Genomic DNA, 24,089 nt, shown 5'->3' with positions numbered 1-24,089 from the left:
AACCTAAAGATAATCATGCTAAGCAAAATAAGCCAGACAGAAAAAGTTGAAAACCACATGATATCACATATATGGTATATAAACCTAAAAGCAACAAACAAACAGGACAAACAGAGACTCATGGACATGGACAATAGGCTAGTGGTTACCAGAGGGTAGAGGAGGAGGGGGACAGTGAGGTAAATGGGGTAAAAGGGCTCAAATATGTGGTGACAGAAAGAAATATAACTATGGGCGGTGAACACGCAATGCAATGTTTATATGCCTCATTGTTGAATTGTACACCTGAAATTTACTGGCTTTTGTTAGCTAATGTCACCATAATATAAATGTATACATACATACATACATACATAATAGCACATACAATAATATACAGTACATAATACTTGATAATGATGATAAATGACTATATTACTGGTTTATGTAAAAAAAATCAAAGTTACATGTGCAATGATTCTTCAAAGCAGGATAGAGGAAAGCACTGGTTGGGGATTGTGCTAGTGGGCTGGAGGGTGCACAGAATTAATTTTCTGGAGGAGGGAGGTTTGGAGCTAACGTTTTCGGTCCTATTCTCAGAGCATCCACTTGGAGCATCTGTTGAAATCGTGGCAGATGGAGCACATCAGAAATGTATTTTCCTTTTTATCTTATCTTTAGTTCCTTGAAGAAACCTGGCACCTAGGGTACTGTGGAGATAAAATAAAAGTTCATTTTTGTATCATCATTTGTAGTGTAAAGACACAAACATGACTTGTTCCTGAGGCAGTTATTTCATTCTTTTTCCTCCCTTCTGGGTTTTATAATTAAACCTTCTGAAATGAAGACTAGCAATGAGATTTAAATGTAATATTTTCTGAACAATGCACTCAGTTGTTTTGTTTTTTTGTTTTGTTTTGTTTTTGTGTTTTGCAGCATCGATGGACACCTAATCCCCTGCTACCTTTGTCTGAAAACCAAGAAGTTTTGTTCTACTGATTTAACTGCCTGAAATTTTTGCTGACATTATACAGGGGGAAAAAATGCTGATTCTGTCCTTTTTTAACCCATGTGTGAAACTTTGACTTGCAATATACTTATTCATTCTCTGACCCTCATAAAGATGTCTGAACCTGACTCTTCATCTGTGTTTTCAGGAAATGTGGAGAATGGCACTTTCCTTGAGCTATTTCCCACATCCCTGTCCACATCGGTGGACCCATCCTCAGGCCACCTATCAAATGTCTACATCTATGTGTCCATATTCCTCAGCCTTTTAGCATTTCTACTTCTGCTTTTAATCATTGCCCTCCAGAGGCTCAAAAATATCATCTCCTCCAGTTCCTCCTACCCTGAGTATCCAAGCGACGCGGGGAGTTCTTTCACCAATTTGGAAGTCTGTAGTATTTCCTCTCAAAGGTCCACTTTTTCAAACCTTTCATCGTGATGAAAATGGAAGAATCCTTGAATGCTGCTGCAGCGTAGGTCTTCCCTTATGAGAAGTGTCACATGACGCAGTTGCCTCATGAGAAAAATGACCTTTTAATTTTTGTCAACCAGTTAGACCTGTTTCTTCACGATTTATTTTTCCATTCATGAGGCTTTTCATTTATGAATGTAGAAGCCGATGTTGACAGAAATGTGTGCAAACCTCAAGGTGTATTTCACACAAACCACCTGACGAATCAGGAGTTGGCTTCTTCAAGGTGGATCAGTTCATTCCAGCCGTTGGACACCCGGGGCAGTTCCCTGAGGGCCTCGCAGTGGGTGCTGTCTGCGGACTCTGCATCTCATTTCTCTTTCAAAACTGTGAAACCAACTGAGCCAGCAGAAACTGGCAAAATTAAGTCTGAGCTATTTAGAAGATATTTTCCATATTTAAAAGATAAAGCAGAAATACCAAATGAAAAAAAAGAGTCAATTTAGATTTAATGTATAATATTTCTAAAACTAGAGGCAAAAATATGCTAAATGTTTTATTTAATTTCACATTGACAAATGAGAATCACATTTATTGATGAATTAAGTTGTATTTGGAAAAGTTTTAGAAGAGTTTAACTTTTAATTATGATGCAGTTTGTAATGTATTTCTTCCTCCTGAGGTTTTTTTTCCCACTTATGTTATAATGGTCTAGAGTTGCAGAATTCTTTGTGGTAATTTCTGTTACTATTGCTGAGAGAAGAACCCAAAAAGGCAGCAGGAAGTTTTTATTTTATACCCATAATTTCCATCAGTGGGAATTGAGTATATGGAAAATATTAATTTAGTTGTGTTTTATACAATAATAACTCCTGGTAGTCATGTATGTTCCTTTATTCAGTTGCACAATCTTTATAATTTTAGTACAGAATTATATTAAGTCTCTGAGATGTCAGATGTTTGTTTACTCTCATTAGGTTACATTGCTAATATATGTTATTATATACGCCGTGAATGTTACATGTCTCTGATAATTGTTGTATGTGAAGATAATACTCTGCATTACAATTCTAGGACATGGGTTTGTATTAAAAATTATACTCAGGCTGTGCAGCTCCTGGAAGCCTGGTGATCCTGGAAGCTGCCCTACTGTGGTCAGCCACGCATTCTGACCTGGAGGCGCACACGTGGGCACAGGCATGGAATGTGGAGGAAATCAGGCTGCCTGTGGCGGGTGGAGCAGGGGAAGCAAACTACAGCTTCGCAAGATAAGAATTTTAATTTGAAAAAGAAATGCCCCCCTCGGCATAAAAGCTGAACTTGTTCAGCCTGCGGAAGCATGGCATCAGCATAGCCGCGTCTTCCTGCGGCAACAGGGCCATCCTCGTCCTGATCACCTGCTGGTCTTTAGGAGTGAAGCTTCACACGCCTTTTGGACTGATGGCTGGCAGCACTACCCACTAACTGGAATGAGGTAAAGAATCCACCATTTTCACAAGGTTTATCTTTGTCACTCTAAAATGCTAGGAGAGATGAGGCCTGGTAACGATGATCAGGTTCCTTTTTCTTAATCCCTAAGTCTCACTTAAATCAAACCACATTGAACTACTTTTATATCAATAATGTTCCCAAACACCATAAAAACTGCAGACGGTCACTGCCCTAAAATGTATAATTAGTGAAAAATTTAACTCTGCTGCCATTTAAAGCATAGCAGTGTGTTGGAGTGTTATTTTGTTGTATAAATGCTGGACTAGAAAAACTCTGCTATTTTAGATCATTATCGGCATTCTCTGAACATGTGTGTGTGTGTACACACAATGCATTCTCGGAATATATATATACATGTGTATATATTCACAATAACCCATTAAAAGTTGTATGAAAGCTAAGAGGATTACAGAGGCATCTATATTATCACTTTTGCTCTTTGATTCATCTTGTGTTATTTTGGTTACTGAGGAAGAAAGGACATGGATGAAGTGATATTTAAAAATAAAGAAATGAGTTTGCCACACAACAGGACAATCTGAGTATTATCTGTTCTAAGGAAGGACTTTATACTCTCTAGAAGAGACATAAAGCCTTCCGAAAATAAATTATTTTTAAAAATCTGCAGACACACTCCCTCCCATCCCTGCTGCGATGGTTCTTGCTCTCAAGGTTAAGTTGAATTAGGAGCAACATTCGAAGATGTAAAATAGGGTATGTGCTGACAAACTTGCGAGGATAACAGGCTGTACAACTTGAGATGAATTTATGTTGTTTAAGAAGTACAGAAAGGTTAGAAGACTGGCTTATAAATAAAGAAGTAGAGCCCATTGAAAGCCTGGTTCTTCTCGTCTTCTTCAGTGATGTGCTCCACAATCTTCTCTTCTTAGGAGGCTTTTCCCATCACCCTTTTTCTGCACATCCTCTCTGAAGCGAGGTCAGTAATGTGTGGCCCAAGTGTTAGCCTCTCCCATGTTAGAATCACCTCTCTCTGGGGCAGTGAGTCCCACACTTCCCTGGTCAAAAGAATCACCTGGATGCTTGGGAAATATTCAGGTTCCCAGGCCACAGCTCTGACATCAGGAATGGAGGACAGGGGGTCTTACCTCTTGTCCACTACCTAAATAACTGCCATTTCTACAAGCTACGTGTCCCTCCACACACACAGCTCATAGGCCCCCACATCCCGGAACCAACTCACTTTCCTGCTCAGGTCTGAACTCCAGGCCGCCCGCCTCAGTGGAAAGCTGCTGCCGTCGCACTGAGCTCAGCGGAGAAGGGATGTGGAGAAGGTCATATCTCTTTGCCCCCCATAACATCACTTTCACAAGACCATGCACATATAGCAGACTAGGTTGGAGGATTGGGGGAACCTGATGGGATTTATAGAATGAGAGAAAATATTTTACACTGTATATAACTAGACTATTTTCACAATCTAAAGAAAGCAATAGCACAACTAGAAAATGAACCGTTGTCAGAAGCAACACCAGTTTCTATACTTGCTACCCTGCCTGAGGTCTGCCTTCGCCACAGGGCTCCCACTTCAAACCCATGGCAGGCCCCACTTTCCTTTAGACCATTCTGTCCTCTAGGATCTGTCCCAGTTGGGAAAACACACAGGGCCCAAGCCTTCCATACCGCATTTCTCAGAGCCTGAGTTAGGGTAGAATGGCCCAAGGAAGCGTGTGGAAGGGGTGAGTTTGTGGCGGGAGGGAGGCGGCTGTGGGAGCCCAGGACCAGCTCTCCTCAGAGCCTCTCCGTTCGTGAGAGCCCAGTCATGCTCTTTCTTCCTGGTTATCCAGTAGGCAGGTGGCTCTCATGATCCCATGTGTGCGTGTGCACACACACAGAAACTCACAAGCATACACAAACGAGAACAAAAACAATAGCAAACAAGCCAAGAACAAAAGTCCTCAATATTCAAAGATAGCGACTCAATTTTCAAAGTCCACTTACTTCGATTTAACCCTGCCTTTGATGGCTAGCCAGACACACTAGTTTCCCCGGGTTCACCCTTGTACTTCAAAACCATGCCTAAATACCTACATTTTGCAAGAGACAATTCCTAGTAATACTCCTTTTATTGCAACAGAGTTCACTGACCCCTGTAGTCACGTCTGACCATCCAGCAAGTGCTGACTGCTTTTCTTTATCTTAGATCAGGTCAATTCCGAGGTAGGTAAGTGCCAAATTTGGTTGTTATGTTGGGACTTCATTACTCATCAGGTATTTGCTTAAAGGTAAGTCCGTAACTAGATATAAACAAATATAGTACTCAAAATTTCTCTTTGCCAAAAGTAGCTGGCAACCGGATAGAAGAAGAGCAATCATCAAAATCTGCGAACGTCATTGCGGCATGGTTGGCTGTCCCCGCGGGTAAGGACTTGAAAAGACGCTTAAAAGCCGGTAAAGACAGACAAACAAAGTTGAAACTCACCTCTTGGGATATAGGAACAGAGAGGCTCTTCTGATGATCATACATACATTGATACATGAGTGCTGGCGGAGACTTTAATGGATTGAAGAAGCGCGCTGTCTGCGGCGGTATCAAGTCTCAATAAAGCAAAAAGCAGAGCAGATGGTAGGGCAGGTGGTGGGGATTTGCGGATCTTATGGTGTTACAGGTTTGAGGTTAGCTTTGCATTCTCATGCCATAGGACTCCAATGAAGATGTTTGGCAAAGTTAGCACTGACTTATAGTTGAGACGATTAGCTTTAATTTAGTTGCTTTAGGAAGACCAGAGAGGACAAAAAGCCCGACCAGATCCGACCCCTGGTGGAGAAGGAGTGGGGTGAATATTATTCTCCCAGCTACAAATACATTTATTCTGTCTTTCTGAAATATGGAAACAGTTTTAGGCCCCATGATCTATCACACACAACTGCCTCCCTTCCCTCCTTCCACCACCCACCACCTTAATTCCCTCCTCTCTCTCCTCTCTCTCTCTTCTCCTTTCTGTCTCGTCTCTGTCTTCCTGTCTTCTTCAGTCTTCTGCCCCTTTCTCTATCTTCTTCTCTCCTTTTTTCCTTTCATTTTTTCTTTTCCTCTTCTTTTATGCTTCTCTTCTCTCTCTTCACATATATGCTTTTAATTTCTTCTTCTCTCTCTTGATTTGTCCCCATTTATCCCTTGTTTAAAGTCTTTCCATCATTTTCAGTTCGTGTGTTCTTTCTCCAGTATTTTTAACATCATGTGTGACTAATGTTACAATAAAACTCCAATACTGCAGGAGTTATAGCATTTAAAATTTTGCTCTATTTAAATTTCCATTTCCAAAAAGCTCTTCTTTATGCACTATATGGCTCATTCCTTATGATTCTACCTCTTGAGAATAGTGACATGTTTGGGAAGTTTCTCTTCAGTTATCTGCCTGCACTGTTTAACTGATTCCACGTGCCACAGAACATAGAGTGTGGATTCAGAGAGAGCTTTGCTCAAATCTCTAAGCCTTAAATATTACCTCTCTGACCTTAGGTAACTTCTCTGAACCTCCAGATCTTAGTAATCGGAAGAGAATAGTAACTTCCTTACAGGTTGTGAGGATTATATGAGAACTTGAACATAAACCGTCTAACACCACCTTGCTTAACACATGGCGAGTGATATTGTATATGCAAATATCAGCAAACGGCATTTAGAACTTTTGGCTCCTGAGGGTTCAAATTTTCCCCGTTTTTTCTGCCTACCGTTACTCACTCTGCCTTTGTGAACTGTATTCCTCTTCCATTCTTTTTCATTTCACATCCCTAACTTAATCTCTCATTTATTTGGCCCTTACTGTGCTGCTGTAAACTTCTTGCCTATCCCATTCCCAAGGGCTTCAGACAAAGTCAAAGTCAGGTTATCATGCAGGTAATAATGATGAAGAGACAAATCAAGAACAAAGACAGCCAGTGAGCAGCTTCTGACTTATGATGCATAACGAACATGCTGGAGGGTTCTGGGTTACAGTCAAACTTGAAATGAGCCCAAGAAAGTTGGGCTGAGATGAGACGGTGACTGGAGCATTCAGACAACATCGACGCCCCTGTATATTTGCCCAAATCATCCAGAGTTGGCCCAACTGGCTGGCTCCTGTGGCCTCCAGTACCTGCTCTTGAGCTACACAGAGTACTTTTGGGTCCCAAACCCTCTTTATGTCCTTGGATTTAGAGCAGTCTTTCACTACTTATCCCTAGCACTCAAGAATGTAAACTCACTGAAGGAGTTTTGCACATTGCTACTTATGGAGGACAATGTTTCAAAAAAGTAGTTTATAGTTTCTTTACAATAAAATCCACTCAACCCCAAAGCTGTAGCAACTTCGATCATTTAGAAGCAAATTTAAGATCTCCCAGTGACTCAGGCTTACTATTATAAATATCTTTTTTTGCTCTATATGCATAAATGCCAGTCCAGAGGGAGTTCTAATTAATAAAATGCCAGATTTGTTATTATTAGTTGTAATAATATAAAAGTATCTAAACATAAAACATACTGCTAGTAATAAAAGTGAACTGGTTTAGCTAGACAATTACTCAAGATGGAATAATAATAATGATAAATGATGTTAATTGCCAACATTTCTATAGTTGTTATTGTGTGTCAGGCTCTCTTTTAAGCACTTCATGTACTCTTTCGTAGCCCTCCATAAGGCAGGCACTATTATTATTCCCATTTTACAGATGGGGAGAGCAAGGAAGGTCACAAAGCTAGTGAGTGGCAGAATCAGGACTCCAGCACAGAAAAACTGGCTCTAATTTCTACAACTTAACTACTATGCTTTACTCCTTTCTTCCTTTTATTCAGAAATAGTCGTTTGTAATAGATACATTTGGGAAAATATTTACTTATAAAGGTAGGTTGAAGAATAAATGTATAACTAAATATTAAACTTTGTAATATGTTCCAAACTGGTATAATATGCACTTGGCAAAAGTGTAGAAAAGAGCACAGGCTGTTGTTCTCTTACCTAACTACAGGCACATGTCCCACACAGCCTCCCTTCTAATTGCCACACCCAGGCTTGAAGCTGCGAACCCTGAGTGGGGGGTCTTGCTTCTGGGTGTGGACATGGGGACATCCTAGCTCCACAGGTAGCCTGGGAGCATGGGCAACACACAAAAGATGCACACAGTGCCCCTCCATGGGGCACAGTCATTTAGATGCAAAGAAGGGCTATTCATTTGTTTAGCAAATACTGACCACCTACTATGTGCCATTCGTCCTTGCTCCTGGGATTTAGCAGTAAGCAAAACAGATAAAAATCCTTCTAGAAGTTTAGTGGAAGAGACAGACAATAATAAGATAAATAAGCAAAATATATAGTAGGTTGGACAATTTAAGTACACAGGAAAAAAAGTAAAGTAAGGAAAAATTAAGTGTGACCAAAAATTTAGACTAGTGAAAAGGACGACCTTTCTGAGAAGATGGCATTTGAGTTGCAAAAAGCATCTTTTTGTGCCATCCTTCCCCAAAATGAAGTTTTCCACAAAGGATGATCATGTGAAGATTACAGTGTAAAAAGAGTTATTAAACCGTCATTATTTCAATCACCCAGAGTTAGCCAAAATAAAACCACTGATCAAAACACAGCTTTCACAGATTTACCTGGGAAAAAAAGGAACAGAAAAAAATGATTCCTCACACACAGAGCTGATCTCTTTCTCCTCTGTTTTCCATGTACTGAGGTGGTCTGGCCACCCTGCTTACTCACGCAGTGGATACATGTACTAGAACAAGGGTTGGTGAGTTAAAAATAATATTAACTCTTTGCTTTTGCTATCCAATTCCAAATTTTGGGTGATTTTTTTACACTTAATAGAAATGAATACATACTTTGATGTCAACTCACCCTCAGCCAAATGGTTAGAAGTGAGACCATACTGCTATTAGAACTTACTAGCTGTAAAATTAGCTCTAATGGAGGCAAGAATAAGGTACAACAGACACACCAAGAAGCCTATTCCCAAGTGGATGTTTGAGCCAGCCATTTGCCATGTGGCTGGGTACTGAGGAAGATACTCCAGGAGCAACAGCAAGTCCGAAGATGTGGAGGTTTAAGGGGGCTCAGTGCATGTGAGGAGTCACGAAGGGTTCTGAGTCCCTGACACCTCACACGCAGGCAGGAAGGCAGATCAGCACAGGACCACTTCCAAAGTGTCACAGCCCTCCACTCTAGGGGCAGCATCTGGTCTCCTGGTATCCAACCTGCGTCTCAGAGCCTGTAACTCTATACCTCCTGGGGCACTTTTAGAGGTTGGTAAGAGGAAGCCTGAAATCCAAAACCAAGGACGAGTGGCCCTGCTTGAGGAGGCCGTACCTCCTCTCCGCCTTACCACACACACCTCTATCTCCGAGGATCTGAGGGGTGAACTTCCAGCTGATAGCCCCACAACAAAAAAAATTGCTCTTAGGGCTGTTCCAGAGATGGGACTTAAACCAGGCCATGTATGCTGCATTAGGTTTGGGCAGTGTCCTGTAACTGGGGGTGGCTGCTGAGCACTCATTAGCATGGAAATGACACTATCATATGCTTCGTGAGTTTATTTTAAAGTTGGAATAATAATATACACAAAAGTGCTTGCAAACTTTAAAGTCTTATTTTTTCCAGTTCTTGGCACATGGGGTGGCTTAGTAATGTTTGTATAATGAGTAAGAGAGTAAAAGACAGACCAGCCATGCAGGAACAAATTCCTTCTCCTCCCGGAGGAAGGACGGCGTTAGAACCCTTAAACCTGTGAGGAGAACTGATCCACTGTGATTTCTCTGGCATCATCTAAACATCCGATGGAAACAACTTGAATCGAAGGCCTCCTAAAGATCTTCCCATATGCCTATTTCATCATGGACGCTATAGCAAATATTTTACTTAGAAAAGTGAGTGAAAGAAGTCAGACTGAAAGATGTGTGACCACAGCTTGCATCACTGAGTTTTTGAATTGAGAAGTAGTTTATAAAGGAGGACATACCATATGCCATGAGACTGTTCATGAGGACATGAGGAAAGTAGTAATAAGCCAATGAATCCAATAAATTGCTGAACAGGAAGGAGGATCTTATTCAGTAAACCTGGCATCTTTAAGACTTTAAATCTCTTTCTGTCAGTCAGTGATAGTGCAGCTCTCAGTCAGCTATTTTGTATAAATATCAAAGTGTTTCAAGCTTGTTTGTACTCTTTGCTTCGGGGCCCCTGCAGACAATTTATCCTACACTCTTTATAAGGCTGAATGAAAACCGTAGGTCTGCCTGAATTCTTTTTCCACTTGAGAGGTTTTGCTGCCTCCTGATTTGTGTTCCCTCCAACATGTGAGGATAATATGTTCCACTACATCCTCTCTCCCCCATCCTTCTGATGCCGTCCTTCACTAACCCCCAAGGTTCATTCCTCTTCTCCAGGGATTCCACTGGCTTCTTCGGCTGTTTCCGGGAGTGGGCAGCCCTCTCACTTAGGGACTTGTCTGCGCCGTGCTCAGAATCAGTGACACCTGTGGCTTGTTCTTCTATACCCTGGGCTCCTTCAAACTGTTCTGACTCGTGATCCTAGCAAACTTCAAAAGTTTCTCCACAAAATCTAGTTTTCAATTACATTGTCATGAAAAAATACTGAAAGAGGAAATTGATTTATGAAATCAACATTCATAGTCCAATCATTTGTGACACAGCTCACTATCTGATATAAATTTTTCAAAAAACATTTAGAATGATCAGATTTGCTTTGGTGATGGCATGACTTTTTCTTACTCTCAGTACTACCTCTGTTCCAAAATATAACTAAAATACAGTCATATTTCATTCTAATCTTATCGCTCTTTCTTCCTATGTTAATGACACACTTAGTATCTAAATTTGACACAAAAACTTAGTCAAAGAATGTCATCATGTATGAAAGTAGCATTTTTATTTTTATTTTTTTAATTAATTAATATGATTTTTATGGTGACATTGGTTAACGAAATCCAATAAGTTTAAGTTGTACATTTTAACAGTAAGGCATCTATATATATATTGCATTTGTGTATTCACTACCCACAGTTAGATTTCTTTCTGTCACCACATATTTGACCCCCTTTATCTCATCTACCTCCCCTCCGCCACCCTCTGGTAACCACTAGTCTATTGTCCATATCCATGAGTCAACAGGACAAGTAATAACAAATGTTGGAGAGGATGCAGAGTAAAAGGAACCCTCATACACTGCTTGTGGGACTGCAAATTGGTACAGGCACTATGGAACTCAATATGGAGGTTCCACAAAACACTAAGAATTGATCTACCATGTGATCCAGCAATCCCTCTACTGGGTATTTACCCCAAAGACTTGAAAATTCATATCCAAAAAGATATTTCCACACCAGTGTTCATAACAGCATTATTCACGGTGGCCAGGACACAGAAGTGAACGAAGTGTCCTATGATAAATGATTGATAAAGAAGCTGTGGTACATATAAACAGTGGAATATTACTCAGCCATAAGAAGAGATGAAAAACTGCCGTTTGCAACAACATGGATGGACCTCGAGATAATCATGGTAAGCGAAATAAACCAGACAGAAAAAGCTGAAAATCACTTGATACCACTTAAATGTAGGATATAAACCTAAAAGCAACAAATGAACAGGACAAAGGTGTTCTTTTTCTTATAATGCACTCTGTTATTCTCTGAATGGAACTCCCTGGTGTGGGTCCCAGGCCTGATTGGTCCTGGGTCTGGCTGCGAACCAGGCTCATGACTAGGAATAGGACCCCAGATCTAGAATGTTACATTAGTATAATAGGGTGCCCGTGCCTAAAATATGTAAACATAATTTAGCTTATTGTATCATGCATAAGTGGCTGAATGCCACTATTGTACTCTGATATATGTGGAGCCATGCAGTTCCCTGGGGAGCAGAAGGGGAGCAGAAGAGAAGCAGAAGCGGAAGTGCACTCCCCCCAATAGAACTGCACTCCCCTCAATAGAAGCGCGCTCCCCACAATAAAGCTGGTGCCTGCCGTTTCATTCTCATGTCAGCCCCTCGTGCATTCTTCCAACTGGGAGTCTCACCACTGAAACCTTCTCTTCTCCACCAGCTCAACACTGACACTTGATGTAATCAGCAGGATGAAGTGTGTACACTACCCAGCGCTCCGGATGGTTCCCAGGTGGAGGATACCAGGGTGGAGGACATATGGCCCCCTTGCCTCCCAGTGGTATCCCGTAACCATGTATCTGGCTACATGGACGCCCCCAGAGGATTGGAATGGAGTGAAGCCGCATCAGGGGAACGTCCAGAAAGCCCTGGAGATGTTGGAGCCAAATGTCCCAACTGCTTACTGGGAGCAGCAGGTGGAGTGGCCAGGATATTCCTGGCGGTGCTGCGGCAGGCCAACCCAGAGGTTCAGGACCAGGCTCAGCGGGTGCAATAGCTACAATGCAAGCAAGAAGTTCTGGAAAGGCAGCTGATGGCAGCAGAACGTATGCTGCAGGACCCTGAAGGGTGGCTGCCATCATCCCAGTTTGGGAGCCCACCAGTGATATCACAGTAGATGCGGCTGGTGATATAGAAGTAGATTGAAATGGAACAGCCATTGGCCCTTGGGGGACAAGCTGACAGCACCTCCCAGGAGAAAAAGCAAATCACCTTGAACCAGTACACCCCCGCGGAACTCCGGAACCTGATGAAACAGGTATGGCAGAGAGCAGGGGAGATTGTTCCAGGGTGGCTGCTGCGAATGTAGGATGATGGGGCCGAAGGGACTGAATTATCTTGGAAGAGATGGCTCAACTGGCCTCTGTAACGGTGATAGTGTCTCTCAGGCAGTGCCTCCAAAATGTGGCACCTATGATGCGGGGTGCAGGCAACCACTCCCTGATTAACTGGCTCATGTCCGCTGCATGGACAGTGTGGGCCGATCCTGGGGAGCTGCCAGAGACAGTGAGCAGATGGATCACGTACTTAGATCTGGTCCAGATAATTCGGGAAAAGGGTAACAGATGACGTTTCACTCCCAGGACACTAGCCCGATGAAGAGGTATTTACAACCCGTATGAAGGACTTGATTTTGACTTCTGGCATGGCCAGTACTTTTGGCATCATGGTGGCACTGCTGGTCCCTTATGCGGATAGGCGGATCCACGAGGTGACGTCCGCCAGGGCGAGGTTGGGGGATGTGGAAGTGAAATGCAAGGAGCATCCCACCCAGTGTGCGCCCTGCGGCCCACCACACTCCCAGACCGGCCAGGGCATGGACCGAGCGTGGCGGAAAAGTGGGAGAGGAGCAGCGCCCAGCCCCACAGGCCAGGAGAGTGAGCTGCAGGTGGATGCGGTTTGATCTCCTCGAGGCAGGGGTCGCTGCAGGAAGATTGAGCAGCGACCTAATGAAGTGGCGCTGGCGCTGCGGAACCAGCTGCGCCCTCACCAGCGGTTCACTCTTATTCCCGGGAAAGCCACAACCCGTGAGGTGTGGCCGGCAGATTATCTCCCTGATTAGGGATTCGGCCAAGGCACCCGGTTGGTGGGGGAGCCAGTGGACCTGTAGCCTCAAGAGTTGAGTAAGGTTTACGCTGCCCTTGCATGCTGCCGGGCCGAACGTCACATACATTATGGACTGGTTGTCACATGAACTTGCACGATACCGTTATGTGGTGGACTTGCAAATGCCTTTTTCTGTAGCCCTACCCTGTGCCATGGTCTCATGGTTCAAGTGTTAGCCATGCGGAAACGACCGCCCACAGTGCACTTGTATCATTACATTGAGGAAATATTGCTAACCTCTGATTCTCTTAACAGAACTGGAAGCAGCAGCGACCAGCCTACAAGAAGCTCTCGCAGACTGGGGTTGGGCCGTCAACGAGGACAAGGTCCAAGGACCTGGGTTCTCTGTGAAATTCTTGGGAGTTTTCTGGTCATGTAAGACAAAAGTAATGCTGGAGGTGGTGATTGATATGATACAGGCATATCCCCCCCAACCTGAGACTGTGAAGCAGCTCCAAAGCTATTTAGGACTGCCGGGGTTTTGGAGAGTGTTCATTCTCCATTTGGCCTCCTTGATGTGACCTCTGCACCATCTAGTGTGACGGGGTGCCCAGTGGGATTTGACCCCCAAGATAGAAGAGGCCTTTAAGGTTACAAAGCAAGCTGTAGCACAAGCCTAAGCTCTATGTGTGGTAGATCCAACCCTCCCATTCCTGCTTACAGTGCAAGTGGATGATACAGGGTTTGGATGGGGCTTGTGGCAGAAGCATGGTTCCTGGAAGGTACCGATAGGCTTCTGGTCTCAACTATGGAAAAGCATGGAAATCGATATTCTCTATTCGCTGTTAGAGAAGCAACTGGCTGCCATGTATGCAGCCCTCTTGGGCAGTGAGGCTATCATTGTCCCTAATCCTGTAAACATGCAGTCCACATACCCTGTGGAGGGGTGGCTACAGTCTTAGGGAAGACTCCCTGTATGGAATTGCCCAGACCTCCATATTGTCCACGTGGAGGGATGTGCCTGGAGCAGTAGGCACAGTGTTCTGTGAGCTCCCTGTCAGGTCAACTGCACCCCCTATTGGGACCAGTGCTGTTCTAAGCAGAGCTCTTGGCAGAGCCTGCTGAGATGGGAGACACCGAGTCCCTTTGTAGAGAGTCAGACTCCCATTCCTGAGGATGCCTGGTATACAGATGACTCGTACCATGGAACAGGTAGTGAAATGATGGGGCTATCACTGAACCAGGCACAAGCACAAGCTGCCATGTCACAATGTCCCTGGTGTGCTGAGCAGCACCCAGAGAGACGGTGGGTAAAGAGAACCCTAGGGGTGATGCCCTGTGGGGCTAAGCCGCTCCTGGAATGGCAAATGGATTGTGGGCCCAAGGTAGAGCCCTCTGGGCTAGATCCTGTGCCACGACCCTATAGAAGTGGATTGTGGGTTCCAGGCCTGGCTGGTTCCAGGTCTGGCTGTGATCCAGGCTCACGGCTAGCAATAGGACCCTGGATTTAGAGTGTTACATTAGTGTAGTAGGGAGCCTGCGCCTAAAATATGTAAACATAATTTAGCTTATTGCATCACACATGTGTGGCCGAATGCCATTATTGTACTCTGATATGTGTGGAGCGATGGGGTCCCCTGGGGAGCAAGAGAGGAGCACAAGAAGAGGAGCAGGAGAAGAGCAGAAGCAGGAGCGTGCTCCCCACAATAGAACTGAACTTCCTGCATCAGAAGTGCGCTCCCCACAATAGAGTTGGTGCCTGCCATTATATTCTCATGTTGGCCTCTTGTACATTTTCCCAACTGGGCGTCTCACCATCGAAACCTTCCCTTCTCAATCAGCTTGGCACTGACACCTGGTTCTAACTTAGGTTGTAAGAGAGCGAGCGAGTGAGTAGGGATGATGTCAAGGCCTTGGGAACAGGGCTCAGGAAGGAAGGAGAGGCCAAGGTTTCCAGGAGTGAGCAGAGCAGGTACTGAGGAAAATTATCCTGTCTACAGAGGCGGGTCCTTAAGGGGGCACTTGAGTGAGCTGATGCAAATTGTCCAAAAGAGCTTTCACTATCTCCTCCCCTTGTCATCTAGATTCTGTGAAAGAATAGAAAGAATTGACTCTACTTCTCTGCTTCCACTCACTCCTCAACCTACTGCAGACCAGTTTCAGCACGTGCAGATACACACGTGCACACACACATACACACACACGTGCACACACACGCACACACACAGACCATTGGCTGAAATCGCTATGCTCTTTGATGGTCGCCACTGACTTCTTTGTCATTAAATCCAATGGACAGGTCTCATCACTTTCCTCATCTGAACTTCCTGCAGCATTTGACACAATGGTAAACATCTTCTCCTCCAAACTCTCTTCCCCTTGTTTTAAAGGCCCCATCCCCACCCCCCACCACCACCAACTCTCCTCTATCCACTGCTTTCCTACCCTTTCTCTGCATTTTTCTTCTTCGTTCTTCTTTTAAATGTTAGTGTTTTTCAGATATTTGTTACCGGTCTTCTTTTCTTTTCATTCCACACAATCACATCCACTCCCGCTCAGTCATTTCTATCTTCACGCTGATGACTTTCAGTTGACCTACAATCCAACTACCTCCTGCCCCAAACTCAGCACACCAGAATCGAAATTCCTCATCTTCCCCCAACTGGCTCCCTCTCTTGTATTGATGGTGCTTGACTCCTCCTACTGCCTACCCTATGTTCAAACAGCCACAAAATCCTGACCGTTGGATCTTCAAAGATCTCTTGAATTTGCCCATCTTTCTCCTTAATGTTTCAGGCCTCCTAACTCCAATCTTTAACTGGTCTTCCAGCTTCCACTTTCATCCCCCTCCAATCCATTCTCCAATCTGCAGCCAAAGCAATCTTAAGAAAATACAAATCTGATCAATCATGTCCCTTCCTTCAGTGGCTCTCTACAGAACTCAGAATAAAGATAACCTCTCTTCAGTAGTTAGTTACAAAGCCTTCAGACACTGTTCCTGTTCTGTATCTCTTAATGCTATCACAGCCTTCTCTCCCTGCCATACCACTCAGTCCTGCCCACATTCTCCACCCACCCCAGTGTGGAAGGGAGGATTTTCAGTCTCCCTCTCTTCTCTCATTCTCTCTCTCTCTCTCTCTCCCCCCTACCCCTCTTTCCCACCACCCCAGATCTTTGCACATGCTGCTCTTTTGGTGTGAAAACATCAATTCTTCTCCTTATCCCTGATGCCTGGCTAGATCATATGTATTCTTTAGGGTCCTCACAACCTTTCCAGACCAGGTCGGGTGTCTCCTGTGAGTTTCATACTGCTCCCTGTTGGTGGAATACACAGCATTCGTCATTGTGTTAATTCATCTGTCTCCCCTCAGATGTAATATTCTGAGCTCCTTGAAAGCAAGGCTGCAAGTTATCATCACAACCCAGAGCCCAGCACATAAGGTATCCTCAATAAAAAAAATTCACAAATGAATGATTAATAATCTAAGAAAAATAAAATTAAGTTTTCCTTATGCACATCAATATTTCCATACAAAATTCATTTAGAGTAACAAACCAAATAAAAATCACTTTTAAATGTTCATTTATAAATGATACAATACCTGGTAAACCATGTGAAAGCAGGGGAAAAGGATGTTAGTTTAAATAGTTTTTCCAAGTCATTTAACTGCATGTAACTCAGCATAGCCTCTTTTAGTGTTTGAACTTTCGGATCTGTGTGCTGCCCACAGCTTTGGACTTGTTCCTTTATGCTTCTTTTGAGGCTAGAGAAGTATGACGCTCTCCACTCCATGTCCTTGCTATGGGCTGTGTGTGCCCCCAGCTATCACTAATGCTCCTTTGAACCCATTTTCTCTTAGTCAAAGGAAGCTCAGTGACTCAGCAGCTTGCAACCTGCCTTCTTAAAAGAGCAAATCTTTTTACTCAAAGCAGACTGAATGCAATTAGCCATTACACACCACACAATAATTAAATTTTAAAAATATATATATTAAACAGATCTCTGCATAATCAGAAGGTGCCTGCTTATAAGCTGCAGGTATCTAGAGTTATTTTTCTTCAGGGAGAGACCACAATTCAGCCATGCTTGGCCACAGTGTCATAGTGAATGTTAAGCTACAACAAATAATTCTTCACAAAGGAAGTGTGCTATTAGTACTCAGTGTTTTGATACCTCTCCCCACCCGCCTGCCCCGCCATCACGGGATAAAGATGGTATTTTATCAAAAAGAATTTATACCTTGACATCTGATGTAACGCAAATTTGATGAAAAAATAAGGCTCCATTAAAATTAAGGGCACAAAAGCCCTTAATTTTGTAGGCTGCTGATTGTGTTCTGAATACATTAATAAAGGTTTCAGATGGTTTGTGAAAACACACCCAATGTAAAACCCTTAATGAATATTTTCTGCAATCACTGTATAGAGTTTATCCTAAATTTGTACTTGTTTGTACTTTTTGACACTAAGAATACAGAAGCCTGAAAGGTTGGCAGCCTCAAATACAGATTTAGAGGGTCTGCATATTTTAGGTCCCCGTTATATAGGTTCTGTGATTCACTAAACAATTACTCTGCATAGAAAATAAGGAAGACACAGACCTTGTTGTCAGGTTGCTCACAGTCTGGTGGGAGAGAAGAAAAGAAGGAGAAGGAAAAATGAAAAAGAAGAAACAAACACATACGGAGTGTCTGCTATGTGTCAGGCATGATGTAAAATGTTATATATAATATTCACAATAACTCCAGGTGGTTGGAATTATTAGCTCTGTCTGTCAGAGGAAGAAAGAGAGATTCAGAGAGATCAATTCCAAGATTATACTGGTGGTAACTTGCTGCAAAGCAATGTAATAAGAGCTATGAGTCAGAGAAGGAGGAGACCGTGTAACTGAGGTGATATCATCAACTGAGATAAGAACTAGGAAGGTGGGAAGTAGGTTTGCATGGTCAGACATAATGAATTCCGAGATCCTGATTTCAATGTCTCCGTAAGTCCTTCCTTTGGGCACTTGGAAAGGGCTGAGGCCTGAATGAAAGCTCTGGGGATTAAGTACAAATCAAAAGAGGAAAGGATGACCACTGAAGTTCGGGGTGAGCCAATAACAACAATAACAACAACAAAAAAACTATGCACTTTAAGAAGTCCACGAAATGATGAAGAAGGAGCTGTCCGAAAAGCAAGAGAAGGAGCAGGAGAACACAGTGTCGTGACTAAAGACTGCAAAGCAGGAGCAAGTGTGAGGGAGAACCGCAGTGCCTTTTACTTTTTGTGTGCGAGGGCTTGGGTCATGTGGGGCTGAGGAGAAGTCTGGTGGAGTAGAGAGATAGAGGACGGACCAGAGATGGGACAGCCTTCCGCCACTGAATGCCAAACTCCATCCACCACGGCTGGTCCGGGTTTCTCTTTTTACCTCTTTACCTCCAGACCTAACAGAGGGCTGTGTATAGTCTCAGAAATGTTTGCTGAATGACTGAATGAATAGTTTAGTTAATCGACCCTTGAAAGATCCCAGAGAAACACAGCAAAAGTTGTCATAAGAGGAAAGTTCATATCATTACAAGCCTATCTCCAAAAACAAGAATGAGCCCAAATGAACAACCTAATGCTTCATCTTTAAAAATTAGAAAAGGAAGAACAAATGAAGCCTAAATACTGCAGAAAGAAAGAAATAATCAAAATTAGATCAGAAATAAATGAAATTGAAAACAAAAAAAAAAATAGAAAAAATAAATGCAACAAAGAGCCGGTTTTTTGAGAAGGTTAATAAAATTGACAAACTCCTGGCTAGACTCACTAAAGAAAAAAGAGAAAAGACACAAATAAACAAAATCAGGGATGAAAGAGGGGAAATTACAACTGACATCACAGAAATACAAAGGATCATGCAAGAATACTATGAAACAGTATATAACACCACATATAATAACCTAGAAGAAATAGACCGGTACTTAGAAAAATACGATCTTCTTGGACTGAATCAAGAAGATCTGGAAAATCTAAATAGACCAATCAGCGTACGGAAATTGAAACAATCATCAAAACCTCCCAAAAAGTAAAAGTCCAGAACCAGATGGCTTCACCAGTGAATTCTACCAATCATTCAAGAAGATTTAATACCTATTCTCCTCAAACTTTTCCAAAAAATTGAAGAGGAGGCAGTACTTCCCAACTCATTTTATGAGGCCAATATTACTCTGATACCAAAACCTGGTAAATATAACACAAAAAAAGAAAACTACAGACCAATATCTCTCATGAACACAGATGCAAAAATCCTAAATAAGATACTAGCAAACCGAATGCAACAACACATTAAAAAGTTTATACACCACAATCAAGTGGACTTCATCCCAGGAGCACAGGGATGGTTCAACATACACAAATTGATTAATGTGATACACCACAGAAACAAATTAAAAAATAAGTATCATATGATCATATCAATAGATGCAGAAAAAGCCTTCGGCAAGGTACAGCATCCATTTATAATCAAAACACTTAACAAAATCAGTATAGAAGAAAAGTACCTGAACATAATAAAGACCACATATGACAAACCCTCAGCCAACATTATATTTAATGGTGAAAAACTAAAAACCTTCCCTCTAAGATCAGGAACAAGGCAAGGCTGTCCACTGTCCCCACGGTTATTCAATATAATATTGGAGGTCCTAGCAAGTGCAATCAGGCAAGAGAAAGCTATAAAAGGCATCCAAATAGGAAATGAAGAAGTCAAACTGTCATTATTTGCGGATGACATGATTCTCTGTATAGAAAACCCTAAAGACTTCATGAGAATACTACTAGAAACAATAAGCAAATACAATAAAGTTTCTGGATACAAAATCAACGTTCAAAAATCCATAGCATTCCTATACTCTAATAAAGAAGCATCAGAAAAAGAAGTGGAAAAAAATAATTCCTTTAGCAATTGCAACAAAAAGAATAAAATGCCTAGGAATAAATGTAACGAAACATGTGAAGGACCTATATAATGAAAACTACAAGACCCTATTAAAAGAAATCAAAAAGATACAAAGAAATGGAAAGATATTTCATGTTCTTGAATTGGAAGAATCAACATAGTTAAAATGTCCATATTACCTAAAGCATTATATAGATTTAATGCAATCCCCATCAAAATCCCATCGGCATTTTTTAAAGAAATAGAACAAAAAATCATCGGATTTGTATGGAAGCACAAAAGACCCTAAATTGCCAAAGCCATCCTGAGAAAAAAGAATGAGTCTGAAGGCATCAGTCTGCCCAACTTCAAATTATACTACAAAGCAACTGTAATCAAAACTCATATCCAAAAAGATATTTTCACACCAATGTTCATAGCAGCATTATTCACGGTGGCCAGGACATGGAAGCAACCGAAGTGTCCTACAATAGATGTTTGGCTAAAGAAGCTGTGGTACATATATACAATGAAATATTACTCAGCCATAAGAAGAGATGAAATACTGCCATTTGCAACAACCTGGATAGACCTCAAGATAATCGTGCTAAGCGAAATAAGCCAGACAGAAAAAGTCGAAAATCACATGGTATCACTTATATGTGGGATATAAACCTAAAAGCAACAAATGAGCAGGACAAACAAACAGAGACTCATGGACATGGACTATAGACTAGTGGTTACCAGAGGACTATACAATAGTGGTTACTAGTGGAGTGGGGGAGGAGGGGAGGCAGGCAGGGTTAAGGGGGTCAAATTTGGGGCGTAGGGAGCAGCGGAGGTGGGTAAAGGGGATCAAATATATGGTAGGTGAAGGAAACTGGACTTTAGGTGGTAATCACACAATAGAATATATAGATGTCAAATAATAATATATACCTGAAAATTATATAATTGTATTAACCAATATTACCCCAATAAACTTAATTTAAAAAAAATAAAGAATAAAAAAAATTAATAATTTTTTTTTTTTAAAAAAAAAGGACCCCAGAGAAGGTGGGAGGAAAGGAAACCCAGAGCGCAGACGGTTCAGATCAGCCCTGGACAAGAGGAGGGCCCCCTCTTCCTGTCAAATGGGATCACACTGAACATGCTGCTCACAATAGAGAAGCCACTCAAATGTTTGTAGATGAAATGAATGAAATTATATTCAGGGCATTATCAAAATATAGCTCATCAGGGTTCCTTAATTTTACAGTTATAAAATTGTATTTAAAAGATAATATCTACTAAACTAAGGTGAACTTTGGCCATCAACAATGGTTTATATTAGAAATGCTAAGATGGCCTTCTCTTGACTTTTCACTGAGAATGGCATGAGCTTTCACCACTGATAGTTTAACATTATGCCTGAAAAAGGAAGTTGATTACTGAGCATTATAGAAATTAGGTTATTTTCAAATATGATGAAGATTCTAATGCTGCTACAACATAAGATACATTCATGGGTAACTAAAAGGTATGATACATAAAAATAAGAATGAAATGTGGAAATTTGCTTTTCTAACTTGGTATTAACCCAATGGGTGACTGTAAAGGCCATAGGAAGAAAGGAGAGGAAATGTTAGGAAATTCTTTTTAAAGTATAATTATACAGGCCTATTATCCTATGGCTATATCAAAAAATGTAAATGTGTAGAGAATTTAGGTATCGCCCCCAGATAAGAGCAGATTCTGCACGGCGCAGCTATCACAGAAACTCCAGACATCTCATTTCCCTCTGGATTTAAGTTTCCTTCTCCGACTTAGAAAGTCTGCATTTCTATGCACATCGGTTTCTTTATTCCAATTGAAATATCACACTGCTGCCTAGGCTTCCACTGACAAGAATGCAAAGCCAGCCATTTTCGAAGGACACATCTGCTCCTACAGGTTATTGAACACTGGAGAATACTGACATTTCCCAAATTGTTCAATGGATAAACTTGTTTAGCTATTTTCCTAGATTCCTAATCTAAGAAACTATTTTTCTCAAATCCCCACCCCCCACACCACCAGGGTTTTCATCAAAGAGTGATATTTGTATAATAAGAGGTAATAAAATAATTTCTTTCCCTCCCCATTTCGATTGTCACCACATGGCCAACTGGAAATGAACAACTTGGAAAAATGTTACAATTTCCAAACTTTTCTTCCGTGTCTAATTCATTCTCTACTACACTGCCAGATAAATCGTTCAAACACATACATTACTTACCATTTTGAGGCCTTGTTCAAGAATGTGTGATGGTTCCTACTGCCTTTTACCTCCTCTTAATCCCTTTGTACAGCTTTTAAAACCTTCAGAACTGGGCTCCATTCCCACTTGTTTATACGCCTGTGCTCCAAGGAACCCACCTCATGAACAGAACCACCTCTTCCCTGTACAGGCCATTCTCACCTCTGCTCCGATGCCAGCCCTGTCCTGTCCCCATTCCCCTACCAGCTGGAATGCCTTCCTTCCCTCTCCTGACTCCTTCTCCATCCCTCCAGGGCCAGGGAGAGCTCTACCATTTCCAGAGAGTTCTCTAACTCTACCAGTCCCCATTGAGTACTCTTTCTGCCAGTGGCAGACAGTGTCAAAATTAGGTAATATTTTAGAGGGGTAGGGTATAATTAATTGTTCTTTGTTCCTTGTGGTCTCTTTGGAAATATACCTTAAATTTATTTCAGTATTCTCTACATAACCCACGGAAGGGCAAAGCAGGTAGAAGACGTGAATACTGAGCCCTCGATGGTAGAGTATGAACCTATCTGTTAGCTTTGAGGCCAAAGTGGTTTATCTCCACTTCAATGTCAGCAACTGAAGAAACAGTTACTAAACTTCTTTCTACAAACCCAGTTTTCACATTACATCTTTAGCAAGTGCAACTCTATAACCGGTTGAGTCAGAAAGAAGCTTCTATAACTTCATTCAGTGTTAACCAAAATTTAATGTTTGCCTCTGGCAGGTTTTCGCTGCTTTCTCAAGATATGTGCAGTTGGTTTGGAATCCATGTGCTATTTTAAGTGTGATAAAAAACTAAAAAGAAGAAATGATGTGGGAGCTATGGCTGTGGAAACTTTAAGCTTCAGTCATCCCCAACTCCTTTATTTCATCTGCTAGTCTGGACTAATTCATGTGTTCACATTGCCTGAAAGCCTTTCCATGACTTCAAAAGTCACCTTTTCAGGGCGACATACATTTAGTGCCTGTTTAAATACTTCTGACTCATTTAGGAGAGACATGGCTGACATAGAAAGAAATGGAACTTGAGATTCTTTAACTATTAAAGTCCTGTTCATCATATCCTCAAAGGAGATCCAAGCTTTTCGTAGACTCCTCAATCTGTTTCTTCAATCATTTCAAATATTAGAATCAGCTTCCCACTGGATTTTTATTCTAAACGTTAATTATATATTAACAGAAGAACCAGAAATAAATAGCATTTATATTTTTGGTTTTCCGAGATTATTTATGTCTCTGCCTTCAAACTGAAATCATTTCCTTCCTGCCTAATCAGAAGGCTGAATTTAGGTAACAGAGTATAGCTGTGGACCTAAGCTAGATTTCAAAAAGAAAAATAATTTCACAGCTGACTATGCATGTCTTTGTTGAATGCTCTCCCTGCGCTCCCTGGCAACCACACATTCACCCTTCCAGACCCAGCTCAAATGTCTTTCTTTCTGTGAAGCCAAGCAGTTTGGCATCTCTTCTTCATATTGCATTGCAACAGCACTTCTTTGATTCCTTGAAGTCACAAATATTTATTGAGCACCTACTCTTCATTACTCGGTCTCATATGCCTTTGCCATAACGTACTTTATGGAGTTTC

At 41.9% G+C, this 24,089-nt stretch overlaps 1 protein-coding gene across 1 annotated transcript; it reads left to right on the top strand.

Moving 5' to 3' along the window:
* The first annotated feature begins 378 nt into the window (after positions 1–378).
* SERTM1 (serine rich and transmembrane domain containing 1) lies at positions 379–2,503 on the top strand. Its single transcript, XM_039872984.1, has one exon. It carries the CDS (start codon positions 1,049–1,051, stop codon positions 1,424–1,426), a length of 378 nt encoding a protein of 125 aa, XP_039728918.1. The 5' UTR covers positions 379–1,048; the 3' UTR covers positions 1,427–2,503.
* Positions 2,504–24,089: the final 21,586 nt, after the last annotated feature.

This window comes from Pteropus medius, unplaced genomic scaffold (assembly GCF_902729225.1).
Source record: "Pteropus medius unplaced genomic scaffold, Ma_sr-lr_union100, whole genome shotgun sequence".
Classification (NCBI taxonomy): domain Eukaryota; kingdom Metazoa; phylum Chordata; class Mammalia; order Chiroptera; family Pteropodidae; genus Pteropus; species Pteropus medius.
The sequence above is the reverse complement of the archived record's forward strand: the minus strand, read 5'-3'. Positions and strand labels throughout refer to the sequence as shown.

What these genes read in the sequence shown, in the direction of transcription:
- SERTM1 (XM_039872984.1), top strand. Translation starts at nt 1,049, where the DNA reads ATGTGTGAAACTTTGACTTGCAATATACTTATTCATTCTCTGACCCTC.